Source organism: Ixodes scapularis, unplaced genomic scaffold (genome assembly GCF_016920785.2).
Source record: "Ixodes scapularis isolate PalLabHiFi unplaced genomic scaffold, ASM1692078v2 PGA_scaffold1__304_contigs__length_218370807, whole genome shotgun sequence".
NCBI lineage: Eukaryota > Metazoa > Arthropoda > Arachnida > Ixodida > Ixodidae > Ixodes > Ixodes scapularis.
Window position 1 is genome coordinate 141,842,188 of NW_024609846.1, and position 15,348 is coordinate 141,857,535.

General features: G+C 46.8%; 1 protein-coding gene across 1 annotated transcript in view; it reads right to left on the reverse strand.

The window, feature by feature from the left end:
- Window positions 1-3,416: 3,416 nt before the first annotated feature.
- The window catches only part of LOC8034723 (protein strawberry notch homolog 1), a 56,015-nt gene continuing 44,083 nt past the window's right edge, over window positions 3,417-15,348 (reverse strand). The window contains exons 25-27 of the mRNA XM_029978077.3: window positions 13,435-13,511; window positions 10,936-11,135; window positions 3,417-6,147 (exon numbers count right to left, since the gene is read on the reverse strand). Coding sequence (XP_029833937.1) covers window positions 6,062-6,147; window positions 10,936-11,135; window positions 13,435-13,511 — 363 coding nt within the window. The 3' untranslated portion in view covers window positions 3,417-6,061. The remainder of the gene's footprint in view (window positions 6,148-10,935; window positions 11,136-13,434; window positions 13,512-15,348) is intronic.

A 15,348-nucleotide genomic window follows, 5' to 3' on the forward strand; every position in this document is an offset into this window, starting at 1 on the left:
CCGGTAGGTTTTATCAGATCGAAGGCTAGCCTGTGGTGTATTCTAGTACCCCATAGCTAGACGAAGGCTAGCTATGGTCACGACTCACGTGATGTGGTCACGTTGGCGTGGTAAGTGAGGAGAGTAAGGAGGAAAATGAGAAAGAGGCGAGGCGTCGAGGGAGCATGGCTTGTAGAGGCTACACGGCCGTCGTCATGCCCTCTCCTTCCCTCCTTGGCCGAAGAGCACCACCAAACTCCAAACAAAAAAACGCGACCGACTAACACTGACCTCGCTTTCAAGGGGCGAGCCTTTTATTTTCACTTTCATCGCATTATTTTGCTAAATTGAGGAAGGTGTGGCTTTCTTTAGACTCCATGCAGACACCTTTCCTTGGTGCCACTGCCGCCCTCCCTCAAGTGGTCTGGGCTCTTTTGGCAAGAAACGGACGGCAAATAGAAGCTTGGTGCCCAGCGGCGTGAGATGCGGGACTCTTCGCGTGCGCCGCACCCTTGAAAGCGGTTCAGCTTTATGTAAAAGGCTGATCCGCAAACAGGGGATGAGCTTCGGCATTGCAAGGTGCAATTGTAACTCAAGTTCTGCAATTATTACTGCTAAAAAGTATTCGCGTCTCCAGCTCGACGCTCGCCCTCCCGCGTCGGAAACCGGAAGCGCTCTAGTGAGGGTCCCCCGATTCTCCTGCTCAGCGGGCATGGCGAAACTGCTCGCGATCATGGCTCGCGAAATGTCGTTTCCGAATGCAAACAACACTCTTCACTGTCCCAACGTAGTGCTGCAGCTGGTATGGGATTGTACCTTACTGGAGAGTTTTAGTATTGCGTATAGAAGCAAACGCAAGCGGTGTGCGTTTGCGTTAGAGTTGCGTGCCCCACGTTGTGCGTGCGCCTCATCGCCATGCGCCATCCAAGACCGCAATTTCGGGCTCCGCGCGCGCGCAGTGTGGAACAGGCAAAGCTAACGCAAACACACGGGACTTGAGTTCGCTCGTATACGCAATATTAAAACTCACTACTGTTTCACCGGCTTCCAACGCCAACGATAAGTGCTGCAGTGAGCAGACGTGCAACAAGGTAGGCGTTCCTTCAAACTGGAAAGGTTGAGATTGGCAAAACAACGGCGAACAAATACAGGAGTAAATAAATGTTATGAAAAAACTCATATTAAGTTTTTTTTTTTTTGGCATTTGTTCTTGAAGTATATTGGCGGCGACAATGGATGTTTCGCCGATTGTCAAAAGTGGTGACTTTGATAGCACAATATACTTTATCCACAATTAATGTAATTTACGTGGATTTCTCACATTAGCTAAAATGTTTTCATTGATTTTAGACTATTTTTATTTTATTGGCAATCAAATTGCAGCAATTGGAACCATTGATGATAATTAGCACAGTTTTCATTGTCATAGTTCTTTGCGCGTTTAAAATTAGATCATAAGCAACAAATTATATTAGAGCTTGAAGAATTACTTATTCAAATATGTGAATTTTAATATTATTATTATACGAGAACGCACAAATATCAGCACTGATTTTTTCAACCACTACAAATATAAGCCTGGATCGAACAGTATGTCACAAAAAAAAAAGTTTCCGCGAACAACTTTTCTAAGTAAATAATTACGATCTGAGACACATCTTGAGTCATGAAACAATTCGAAATTAAGACCTATATCGAGAAATTAAATCCAAAATAGAGGCAAGTTTCGGTTTCGCTCCAGAATTAAAACGCGCATCCTTCCGTAATTAACACGCTAAACACCGTTCTTTTTTTCAGGTTAAAGAGGTGACCTGCGCTCATAAAACGGTAGCTTCCTCGTATTACCAGAAATAATTTATGTCGGTCAGTGAAGCCAGCACACTAGACAGGCTCAGCAGCGGCACGCATCTCTGACCCTCACTAAACCCGCCATCTTGGAAAATGAGTGGCGCCACCTATAGTTAGTTGGAGTCGCGAATAAGTAAATTAGAACCACTTCCAGTTAAAAGTGATGAATTGCAGTAATTGAACTACAGCCAGGTATGATGCACATAATCATGGTTTTTAACCTTTAGCACGCGGGTGCACCACGACAAAGCGAGATACACAAAATCGCAATGTCTGCATTGCAGGTGTCGCTGTACTGCAGCACTCAAGTGCACAGCGAGAATTGCACCAAACGGAGAAAACTAACACACTCAAATAGTTAAGGTTAAAGGGCAACTCCGCTCAATTTCGAAAAATTTAGGCTTCCATGTGATTCACATTCACAAAGCACTACTAAACAACTCTACGTCTTCGGATTCGCGAAATGTGAAATATTATTTGTGTAATCTTAATTTAAACATCAGCAGATACCGAAACCGAAACTTCGGTTGCGTCAGGCAACATTGGTCTCAGGTCGTCACAGTCATGATTACGTCACGTCGAACCACGTGGTCTTGTGACGTTCGGGAGGGAGCGAGAAACAGGACACGCAACGCCGGCAGGTTTTTTTTTTTTTTCTTTTTTTTTTTTTTTTTTTTTATTGGACGCGGGCAGGCTGCATCGCATGGCGTGGACGGTGATGGCCCGGGGGAGAGGGGGAGGGGAGAAGACGAAAGAGGAGAAGGGGAGCGGAAAAACAGACGCGCGCAGGGCAGCGCAAACTAGCCCATCCGTGTTACGGTGATCACGTTAACGCCCGGTCAGCCAACACCGGGAGGAGAAACTCATGACGTCGTCGTTCAATTTCGCTCTGAGAAGTAAAAACAAGCAAAACGTGAGAATGGCGTACACATGCCTCTGACGTAGGGGTTCAGCGTTGGCCGCTCCAACTCCGTGGCATTGACTGCGCTGATCATTGCGCCTCGCGCCGCACGCTAGAGTTGGCAGATTTCGGCGACTTGGCTCGCTTGAAGGTTTGCTGGCCAGTTTATTAAATATATAAACGGAATTAGATCGTAATATTTTGCATGGGGCCTTCCTATATGATACTGAAGAGGGCTACATAGTTTTCTAAATATCAAAAATGAAGCGGAGTTGCCCTTTAAGTGTCGATAAATTGAAATTGACTCTCTGCAGAATGCTGACCCAAATTCTTCAGCTCGGCGAAAAGTCCTCATTCCGTAAAGAACCGGACGACTTCCCACAACCGTAGAAAAGGCGAGGCAGACATTGCTACAACTAGCGAGCACCGGCACTTTTGTTTTTCTCGTCGTGGCCCCAGCCTGGAGCAGTCCTCTGACCAAATATCGGCACCGCGACATCCCCTTGACCCTCTGTGCAAAAAGTGGAAGAGCGTGCTCCCCGTATAGCTTCCTACGTGCCTTTCGACACTCTTACTGCAGCCACAGTGTCTGAAGCACGTTTCAGACTGGTGCATTTACTGCGCCTGTTTCTGCCTGGTGACGTCGATTTCCACCACGAACACCAAAGAAGGACACTGACCCACGAAGCATGAATTTCGAAGGTCTTTAATGTTCCAAACATGACGGGTGGATAACACCAAATGCAGTTCATGGATCGTATCAACAAATAATCGAAATTAAAAAAAAAAGGGCACCGTATGGTAGATGGTTCGAAGACCTTGGGGAAAGGAGTTATGCAGCACGTTTCCATCACAAAACCAAGCAGGGGCTAATCATGAACTGTACTCTCTGCGATGTGTACTCAAGATGCCTCCAGAGCATGAGGCCGGGAACACTCCCATCCCCGGCCCCAAGGGGTGCACGTTGCTACGACTGTGGCTAAGCTACATCCGTGGCGGACTCTATGCAGACGATAAGGTAAATGACACAGGCGTGACGTCTTCCACCGCCACATTAAGAAACGAGAAAATGCTGTTTATACGTAGCTCGTTCTTGGACGTATCTCAAACAAGGAATGACGGTGCACCCTCAATGATTTGTCTCGTAGGTGGAAAATGTAAGAGAGGTACACCCCCTCTCCCGGAGAAAAACATAGCATATGCCAACTGTTCGTGAACCAGAAAGAATGATGCTAAAGTTGAGGCTTGGGCGAGTTAATACATACTTCGGAATTAAAAACAGCGCAAAAAGACGAGGACCAGACAAAGAAGTGACACGGACGCAGCGCCACGTCCGTGTCGCTTCTTTGTCTGGTCCTCGTCTTTCTGCGCCGTTTTTATTTCCACAGAAAGAATGCACATCAATTTTCGTTCCTATCTACCAATTTGTAGCCAACATACAAATATGCTCGTCACAACAAGCAACGATTTTTCCGGGTCAACAACTTTCAAAGTCAAACAGATTGCTGCAGACCTAGCATGAGACTAACCGCCAGGGCTTGTTGATGTCGGTAGCATGATAACGCATAAAATAGGTAAAAATGGAAGCATTTATTGAAGAAATGAAAAGGCAAAAACTTCAGAACATTTAACAATTAGCTTCAAATTTAATTCAAGATGCAGCTAACAAATTTTCGTAGCGTGGAAAGTTTCAGCACGAACCGAGGGTAAGTGAAACATCTTTTATCGCAAGAAACAATGGCAGTCACCAGCAATCGCTGCAAAGACAGACAGTGGCTACCGACAGTACTCATTCTTCTCTTCCCGCGTTTTTTGAACTACAGAATCGTCAAGCTTGGCATCTTTTTGTACATCGCTAGCAACAAGCAAGGGAAACTCGACAAACAAAAGCTTTTTGTTTTGAATGTAAAAAGAAAACTTAAGCTGTACGTATGTGCATCCTCCTACATTGCTCCTGAGAGTCCACATAAAATTAATTTTTTTAAAAACAGTGCAGTCAATGACAGAAAAGGGTTCACCAAATAGCCCAACTTCTGCACACAAGAAAGAAAAAGTCCCACAAACCCCCATTCTTCATACAGCAGCAGTGTGTACCCTGGAAACACGAAGCAGTGCAATGCCTTTCTGGAAGCAACTTGACTACCCTCCTCCGATCGATCTTTACGAGAGAATAAAATAAAGAGAAAGTGAAAGACCCTACAAGGATTGAAGAACTTCTTTGAAACACTACCTGACCACACACTGGACTATAAACACCGCTTCACGGAGCAAAGAGTAATAAATAATGTTTCGTTACGCAACACTTGGTCACTAGACTCGGTCACGCTTCAGCACATTTTTTTTGCCTCTTGACCCACCCCTCCATCGCCAGACATCGCACCGGGGAGGGGGGGGGAGAGCCCGGGAGAGCGCGTCGCACGATCCGACTCAACTGATTGATTGATTTACCGGCAGACGTAACAAAAGGCGGAAGGAAAACGAGGGACGCCCGTCCTTGCAGGACGGCAGTGAGGGAGGGGACGGGGGTAAACAAAAATCCAACGCAAACGAAGCACATACATGAGGAAAAAAAAAAGGGCAAGGACAGAATAACGGACGCTCCCTCAACCGTCGGCAACCACGCCCGACACAAAGAACACGTAAAAGACAACAACCAAACGAAGAACAAACGTCACAGGATGACCGACCGGCATGCATACTTTTGTTTTCGTGGGATTGCACGCCTTTTCCGGGAAACTGACAAGAATGAGTAAACGAGGAAAAAAAAAAGTGACAATATCTACAAAAGGCTGGCCGTAGGCTCTCTCTCCCTCGCACATACACACGTCATGTACACGCACATGTTACTCATACATGCCCCCTCCCTCTGGTCAGAAAAGGGATTTTCCCGCTCTTTCGCACTGCTAAGGTGCCCTCCACAAATTGGGGGGACAGTTTCCTTAACTCCCACACTCTTTTCCCACCACAAAAACGGGGAGACAGAAGAACCTCCTCTTTCATAGCTCGTCGTGTTTTGCGTCTCCGCAATCGTCGCATGCAGGGTGGGTTCCCCCTCGTTTGCTTTCCTACACGAAAGGACAGACACACGGAGGAAAGGAGGGAATGAGACAGTGTGAGGAAAGGGAAAGAAATAAGGAGTGAAGGTTCCCACAATGTAGAACACACGACGCCAAGAGAAGAGCTTTTTTTTCCCCCCTTTCCGACGAGCCCTGCTACCAATTTTGTTCTGCAGAGGGCACCAAAGAAAAAAGAAAAAATGTCTCGCGAGGTGGTTCCTCTCGGAGTGGTGGGTGGCTGGTTACTTGGTGGAGCACTAACCGACGATCCCGGCCTTCAGAAGGTTTCCGAGTGTGTCTTCTCTGCGTCTTGGGACAACACGTTGATTAGGGGGGCGACGCAGTTGCTTGGAATAATGGTGCCTGGAAATGACCACAACCACAATCAACATACCATATTACAGTTGAACCTCTTTATAACAAACACTGATATAACGAATTATCGGATATAGCAAACTAATCATGAAGTATGGTTCGTCATGCTCTATTTTGATGGGAGTTCAAGTTATGTAATGAAACCGAAAGCGTGAAGTTCGACGCGCTATTGGTTATAGCGAAGCAATTCCTGCTTTTGTTACGTCACAAAATATTACGAAGGTTCTTAAAAACTAGAAAAAATACAAAAAGTAATTTCTAAAGGAAAAATTTCAAAAGTTTAGATTGCCTGATGTGCAAATATGCCCGATTTGAATGTAGCGCCACCTATGAACCGAGTGAATAACGGCGGTTGGGCCGCTGCTGGCCTCTATGCAAGGCATCAAGAACCAGTGAAGACTAAAGCCAACCGCCAACCACGCCACTAATAGCGGAGCTGCAAATGGCGCCGAAGCAAAAAGCTGTCTCTGGAGTCGAAAGTGAAGGTTTTGAGGGCGGTGGACAGCGGTCGGAAGAAAAAAGTCATCATGGCGGACTTCGAGCATGCACCAAGCACGATATCTACTATCCTGAGTGCAAGGAACAAGGTAGAAGACTACTATACAAACAGCAGCACAAGACTGACTGAAAGAGTCTTAGGCCTTGCCTCAGCCCAGACGTAAAAGAGAGAGGCTCCGTTCTCATGGTTTACAGATGAAATTGCACGATGCCTAATCAGCTTCTTCAAACAAAAGCAATCAGTCTTGATTTCAGTGCGAGCAGCAGTTGGCTCCAGCACGGTGGCTAGAGGTGAAGAGGCACCAGCTTAAAATCGCATCTTCAAATAAATGGAATAACAGATCCTGCTAACGCCGTTTCTCGTGTTGCAAATTGATATCCTCACATTTTGATCTATTTTTTTAATGCTGCTTAGTGACAGGTAAGGATCTCATGGTCCGCGATAGCGAGTTTTTAAACCTTAGTGCTGTGCACATTTTTGCACGGGCTCGATTGCGGGAACGTAACCGTCAAGTTTTGTGTGCACTTTTATTACGAATATCGCATATAGCGAATAAATTTCTGCTCCCTATGCTAGTTCGTTATAACGAGGTTCGAATGTATAAACTAATGTGTCTTTGCATTTGCTAGGATTATTTTATGACGGTAGCTATTAGTGGTCCTTTTTTGGCAAAATACGCCGACGTTTGCACACCCCGGTGATTGAAGGGAGCGGTAGCACAGCTGCGCTATCTCCACACTGCCGTCGTCCCTTTCACTACCATGTCATCTACGGTATGAAAGTGTTGGGGTTCCGGAAGGTTTTCCTATGCGTCTACAATTCGCTTTCCATTTAAACAGCGGCAATAGCAAGCGTGCCACGTTGAGCAGATGGGCCGCAGTGCCACGAGATTGACAAAAGGTGCAGGACCCGGACTATCGAGCGCAAGAGGTAGTGCATAAGTGCCTTTCACAGATCTATGGCTATTCTACTGAAAGCAAAGTGCCTAAAGCAAATATCCAAAGCACAAAGACAAAAACCAAATCTGCCTCTGTCAAAATACAACACACTTTGTGTGGCATTTGCAATTTTTGTCTCCTGAAGAACAGCATCTTAAAGGAGCCGTGCAAAAATTTCAGTGCTTAGCTTAAATAATTTGGGAGTTGGTGCTTCAACCTTTCTGAAGTAAAGAACGAAAAACCACTTTTGCTTGAATGTCCTAGTTTTTATTTTCAAAATAAACGAAGATTGAGGTTTTTGGCACCTCTCAACTCCTTCATCGTCTTCCGAGTCGCCTGCGCTGTGACGTGAAAGGGGGACACGCGGGTTTCCGGTGAAGCTCTCTCTCTACAGCCATCAGAGAGCAGCGAGAACTCACCCGCTCGCAACCACGTGACCACATGCTAGTGCAGCGCGATTAACATGGCAAAAGGAGGAAAGTGCCAACATGCTTGTCCAGGTCCGGCTAAGCTCCGGCCATCCCCGTCCAGCTCTGCCCCCGTCCTCCACCGGCTTCTGGCGGCTATTTGCGGTAGCAGATAGAGCTGACGGTTTTGTTGACCTCGGATAGATGGCGCCATTAAAACTCCGTATAATAAATGTCTTGCCGATGATACCAGGTTTCTGACGCATTTATATTTATATTGGAACGACAAGATTTATAGAAACATTACCTTCTATCCAACAGCTTTTGCACAACTTCTTCTATTTTAACAAGTCCCCCATCGACGTCATGCCGCGTAGTTCTCATGGCCACCGCTCGCGGCTGCAGGTCGGGAAATATTCTAATTTTTGCTTCACGATTACGCGGCGGAATAGCAACATTTTGAAGGAAGGAGATGTGTTTTCTGTCCTTTGTGACAAGATAAACAATGACAAAAGTAGAAGAAGAAAATTCTTTCAACATTAAAATCGTTGCACAGCTCCTTTAAAGGACACATGCAAAGGAAAGAAAATTTTTTTGTAAACAGGCTAGATGGAAAAAGAATATTATAAAACAAATTTACAAGGAAGAAAAAAAATATAAAGCTGTATTTACGGCGCAAAACGAATTTGTAGTTGGTGCCCACGGGAGCCGCCGCTGGTCACGTGGTAGGCCCGCGCGCCGTTGCACTGCGTCCCTGCCGCCGCACACTGAACGTTGTGCGACGCCGCTTCAACGTGTTTCTTTACGTCGCCGTCGCTGCAGCCGCACAAGTTTGTCTGCTTCGGGGCGCCACCGCCGTCGTCTGACCGGCGCACAGGTCTATCACTTCTGCTTGCCCTTTTTTGGGAGTTTCCTTTGGGCTCTAAAAATTACTTATAAATCATAGCTTTTTTTTTTTTTTTATACTTCAAACAAAGATGAATAAGTTACTTTTCGAGGCCATAGGAAGCTTCCGAAAGAGCCCAAGCACCACGTATAAATAAGGGCCACTTTTTCGTGGCACCCGCGCGCGCCAACTACAAATTCGTATAGCGCCATAAATATAGCTCTAAAAATTTTTTTCTTTGTTGTAAAATTGTTTTATGACGTCCTTTTAACATCTAAGCTGTTTAAAAAGAAATGTTTTTTTCCTTTGCAGGTTTTCCTGAGCAGGTTTCCGAGATCGCCTAAATATGGCGATAACTAACTCTGCGAGCTCTGAGCATACTAGAAATTCCTAAATCATGATCATGCATGGCCGATTTCCCTATTAAAAAGCAATAAAAAAAACTAACACATCGAGGTCATCTCAAGCGATTGCTTTATTAATGAAGAAATCGGCCGCATACCGTCACGATTTGACAATTTATAGGATTCTCTAGAAAGCCAGGAGGCATGGCTTTCCACATGCCTAAGTGCTTCAAAATGCTTCATACATAAAACAAAACAAAAAATCCTGCGAAGAAACCTGCGACTGCTCAAACGATTTGTCAACTTAAACAAAGCCACCAAAAATGTAAATAAACATGATTCGTTGTTTCGCACATCTGTTATTACTTTAAAAGCTTATTGCACGAACAAAACAATCATGCAGCGACAAACCGAGTTCTAGTGCAAAGATGTGTGCGGTACAAAGGGCCCGGAAGCAAGTGCCGTGCACGATGGTCAATGGGGTAATCGGAGGCGTTCCTCAGGTAAGCGTCTCGTAGAGAGCAACAGTTTCTCCTCACCATTGCAACATAAACAGACAGACAAAGAACTGCATGTCAAAGAACACGTGCCCGTTTGCCGCCGACGTATGAGAGCGACGGCGCTCGTTGAGATGTTAGATTTCGCCGCAATCGGCACGCAAAGAGTTGCCAATATTAGAGCCACTAGATGGCACTGAATATTGTGGCAGCGAAATCCTCCACCCGAGAGCTTACGAGGATACGCCATACAGTATAAACGCGTTGGCATGTTCTTGGTGAACACATTTTCCCAGCCGGGACCATCAAATGAGCTAAACTTCGAGTGTTGCACTCCCTTTCCTGACAATCTCGCGGGCGCCGTCGCTGTATTGCCTAGTGCAGGGAGGGTACGACACTTCAACAACACTTTGGAAAGACCTCTATTGGCGATACTGGTTACCATTGGAAAATGCGACCTCCCGTGCTCTATGCTCCTGTTTCGCGTGGTCGTCGCCATCTCAAATCGTGGTTGCAGGTTGTAACGTCTCGCTTTTTTTCGCCGACCTCGTCCTCGGCCACATCGAGGACGAGGAAAACGGGAAAGGTCTACATATTGCCACGCCCAGGGCCGAGCAAGCAACGCTCGGTCACGGACTTCTAGAAGGTTCTCGTTTGTTCTTACTAAGGATGCAACTTTTATCATTTCGTCCTACTTTGTCCTTCTCGAAAGCGCCTGTTCATTCTCACCCGAACGCTCGAATCTTCTGGGCCGAATTTTTGATATACCGACGCACACTAGATAAGGAGCTGCGTTGGACCTTGTGGAGTCACTCTCGCTCTCTGCTACGACGTCGAATCGCTGCCCGCTTTTCCGCTGTCCTGACGCTCATTCTTTATTTTGTTTTCTGGCACAAGTTCGCCGATTAAACCCTTATTTTTGGTTTTCATTTGTCGCGCTCTTTTCCATCTGTGACATGGCTGCTTCAGCTGGGAGAAGTCCCAAGCAACCATGTTTTACTCCGTCACAGACCGTTTTCAACTTTTCCGGAGGACGGAAAAGTATTTCCAGCAGTTTCAGAAGATAAAGGCTTACACAACTGCCAACATTGATTTTGAGCAACAAGATGGCTCAATTGCCGTCACACCCAAGCGGGTCTCGAGTGGCTCAACCGTTGTCTAGAGCAAGCGATGCGTCTGAGAGGGGTGGGGGGTGGGCGGCTCACCGACGATGCGGAGGGAGTCCTCTGTCTTGAGTCGCACCACCTGCAGCTTGGAGGAGTTGTGGTGTCCGTGCACCGAGCTGAGCACGCTCTCCACCTTGGCCCAGACAGCCAGCACCGATCCGCTGAGCACGTGGTATGTCCGCCGCCGCAGCCCCACCTCGCACGTCAGGCCCATGGTCTTCTTGCGGCAGCTGCTGTACCTGCGGAGCCCGGCCAACGGGGAGACAGCGTTGCCACGGGAGCCAGACCGCACCCTCCCGCTCTGCTTTGTCGCCGCTCTTTATCGCGACTGCCGCGAGACGCTGAGCATGTGCCCACGTCGCCATGAGCGCCCGGCAACGTCCAAAATATTGCCACGGATGACAAGCGACGAAACAACCGAGAAAGCTAAAAGGTCTAATGTGGCAAATGGGTGCCAAAACAAAAGTGCAACATCAGGGATCGCGGGCATCGATGTGGACGAAGCGGCGGGATCGACCACCGGTTAAAGGCTGAGCCGAAGCAGTCTGCCACGGCTGCTTTTATTCGCTCTCCATGTTCCGGAAAATTTCAAACCGAAACGCAAGTTAATTGACGAGAATCGACCAGAAGTGAGCAGCGACAGGTAAGGGAGGAACATTACCCAGAAAAAAACAATTTAAAAAAAAAAAAAAAATTATTTTGAAAAATGCCATACTTACATCCATCAACATTTAGAGAGTATTCCCAGAAAGTTTAATTAGTTTACACTGCATAGTTAATTTTTTATAAATTATTTTCGGTCCACCGATGCTAAAGAAAAGATAGAGGTTGGAGCACTTTGAACACATTTTTCTCCATTCCACTTTTTGGCATAAATTTCTCTCCAGGAAAACTATTGTTTGTTAATGGGACGGAAGGAAATACTCACTGTTTTTTTTTAACTGAAATTTTATGGGCAATGCAACTGTGGATTTGTTCTTTACTTTCTGGACGTCTTTTATAGAAGACGTTAAGGTTTTTGTCGACAACATTAGAGGCAAAAAATTTATTTGATTTTTCGCTGCAATGTTTGTATAAATAAATTAGTTTTTGGAAATTTTGTTTTCACAGTTGCTCTCTCCAGGCATTCTGCTGCAGATCTAGAGAAGAAAAACGTAAGATATTAAATTACACTTGAACCTGGATTTAACGAAGTCACCGGGACCGGCTAATTCTTTCGTTAAATCGGGAACTTCATAAAATTGATAAAGACATTTTTCAGGCATGGCTGCACGGGGAATCCAAATTTGTTCGTTAAATTGGGAAATTCGTAAAATCGGGTTCCGTTAAATCAAGGTTCAACTGTAGTTTTCTCTGACAACATATACCGTATATTTCACTCATTCAGCCAAAAGTAAAAAAAAAAAAAAAAAAAAAAAAAGTCTATTCTCTTGGGTAGTATCCCCCCTTAAAAGGAAAAGGAAGGGTGCTGGGGTTTGAATCCCGCGCCTCCACGTAAAAGAGTGTCCCGAGGCAATAGAGCCTCGGGACGTGTCGTAACCCGCAGTCGTATCGCGACGTAAGCACCCAGTAAATGCCATGTTACAGGCACGCTGTAAATGCGACGCTAGATGTTGCTCCATAAATGCTACTGCGTGAATGCTTCGTCACTTCATCTGCCCGCAGCACTGCGACCTCCTGCATACCCAGAGATGCAAGCGTCTCTGGATGCAAGCAGAGACGCATCTCTGGGTAGGCAGGCCAGAGATGCAGGCCTGCCAGATGTTACGCGTCGCACGGTCGCTGCCGAACAGTTGGTCGGCAATCTTGAAGCAGCCATTCTCTGCCGAAGGGAAAGCCGTGCCCGGGTCTATAGACCGTTGCAACTCAAGAAGGTAGGGCGAGGGTAAGACGGGCCAGGGAGGGGGAAGGAGGCAGAACACTAAAGAGAGAAGGAGGTTCCCCCTCTCTTCTCCAGTGTCCCGTCTGCTTCCTCCTCCCCAGCCGATCTTACCCTCGCCCGATCTTTTTGAGTCGCAACGGACTATAGTATCCTTTCCAGATGGGAGGCCACCAAACCATGTCGGCTCAAACGCTTTCGAGGCCTTCCTTTAAGGACAGCAGAGGCCCACGTAACACGAGGGTTCTTCGAGGAGAACGCATTGCACAACTTTTGCGTGTCCACGCAGCCAACTGGAACATCACATCAGCCATAGCGCGATAAAAGGAAATTCGGGGTGAACACCGTAGAAAGTTTGCTGAAATAAAAACTACAGATGGGCAACCAAAAATGGTTGCAGCCCCTTGACTCCAGTGATGGGAAACTTGCATTTCTATAAATATTTTTCTCTGAGCTGCCAAGCGCCATGCTTGAAAGCTCTTCGGCAGAGTTTGGAAGCTCGCAATTACAGCTGGGCAGATAAACGTGCCCCAAACGTTACCCGACGCTCCGTCACATTTGCCAAAGTGCCAAATACGGTGGGAGAACTGGCAATGGAGGTGCTTTCGTGCATATTCTTTACGTAGGAACACAAATAGGATCACTGGTTCGGAGCTTACCAGTAGACGTGACTGCAGGTGTTTTCCGACGACTCATACTGTTCCTTCCAATGGGGCTGGGCGTCGTCGGGAGTGACCTTCGAGAGACGTGGTGCAAAGCCAACGATCAATGAACTACGACGATAACAACCATAAAAGGTACTTCCAAGGCACATGAAAGAAGAAATGGCCCGCATGAATCAGCATGCAGTTTACACTAACAAAAATCTGCAGCGTGGACCTGATAGTGCTCCGAAGAAAACAAAGAAATCGGCATCTTGTATTATGGTACAATTTACTACACGGGTGCCCACAGGTATTCGATATAAGCAATAATTATATATCTCCGTGTTTCATGTAATGAGGTTTGACCGTCTTTCCCTGCATACGGCGTCCGTCCGCAAATGACTTGTGCATGATTGGCGCGACAACAGACGGAGGGATGCAGTGCTCCCCTTGATCTTCTGGAGTCAAAACAGGCGTGCATCTTTGGTGTTTGTTGTCACAGCACAATTTTTTCCTGCACTAATAAAACAGTGAACGAACCTAACTCTAATAAAAGAGAAATTGTCGAGCTATACTGGCTATGCGGTCATCCTCTGTTAACTGCCGTTGCCGTCCTTCAGCTGCTGCGCCAATCCGACGTGTGTCATTTGGGAACCAACACTGTAGGTAAGGGGAACACATTACACATTCGAGACCGGATATAACGAAGTCAACGGGAATCGGAAATCACTTCGTTGTATCCGCTATTTCGTTATACCCGACTTCGGTTACCGAACGGAAAAAGGGAATGGGAAATCGTGATCGTTTCGCTGTAGCCACTATTTCGTTATGACAGGTCTCGGCAGTAGGTCGGTCCATTCTTTCAAATTTTGCTATACAGAATGCACCACAAATGGACGCCTCAGTAGCAAGCTGCGAAGAGATGCGATAAGAAATCGATTCGTGGGGTTTCTTCAAAGGAAAAATGTACCCTTGGCTCCCAACAAAGAGGGAAAAAACTAGAGGAAAAGAAAGCAACCATCTGTGGTCCTTTATCAGAAATTGACCTGCTTCAAGAGAGAGCGACGCGCAAGCATGACGCGGCAGTTCTGAACTCAAACGTGGTCAAGCCCGAGGCCATTGTCACGCCATTGTTTTAAGTGCTTACCCCGACTCCATTTCCCTCGTTTGAAGCCACTCGGCAGACAGCGAGGCTATGGTGCATGGAATGCGTCTTCAACCGGTGTGTTTACTGCTTCCTAAAAGAAGGGTGCCTCTTTTGCCCACGATGTGCCAAATGAAAGCGATAACTGTGGCCCGTTCGCACAATGCGGGCAAAACAGTGTCGCCCCGTCCACGAGGAAAGTACATGACAACACCGTTCTGCCCGCATTGCGCGAGCGTGCTAGAGCCGTCGCCTTCACTTGTTTGCACGTTGACAAGAAAACCTGCGCCATCCTGGGCGAAGAAGCGGGTTTTCCCCTTGTCATTGAGCAGTGAGGACGGAGGTAACATTGACGCTCGGCGACGGGCAGAGAAGGGGACGCAAGCAGAGAAACGAGGAGGTGTAAGAGGACATATTTTATGTTTCGAGCTGCGTTCGAGAAGTGGAGATGTTATGACGGAATCGAATGTGGTGGGAGTTTCAGAAAACCTCCAACATCACGCCTAGCATCTAGATACTGCCGAAGTGGGATTTCGTATCACGCGAGTAATGTTTGAAAACACCCATTCTGAAATCATCGTGAGCAGACGACGCTCCCCCGTAGTTGCAGTCAATGGAAACGCCCTACTTCTCTCTCCTTGCACCGAAAGAGAACTAGGGTTTTTCAATCTCCACCGCGACGGCGGGCTACAAACGCCGACACCGAAACCCCCGCAAAGTGGTACCGGTAAAGCCATCTCTTTAGAAGTGGTCCCTCCATTTCCGCTCGACGAAGTCTTAGAATT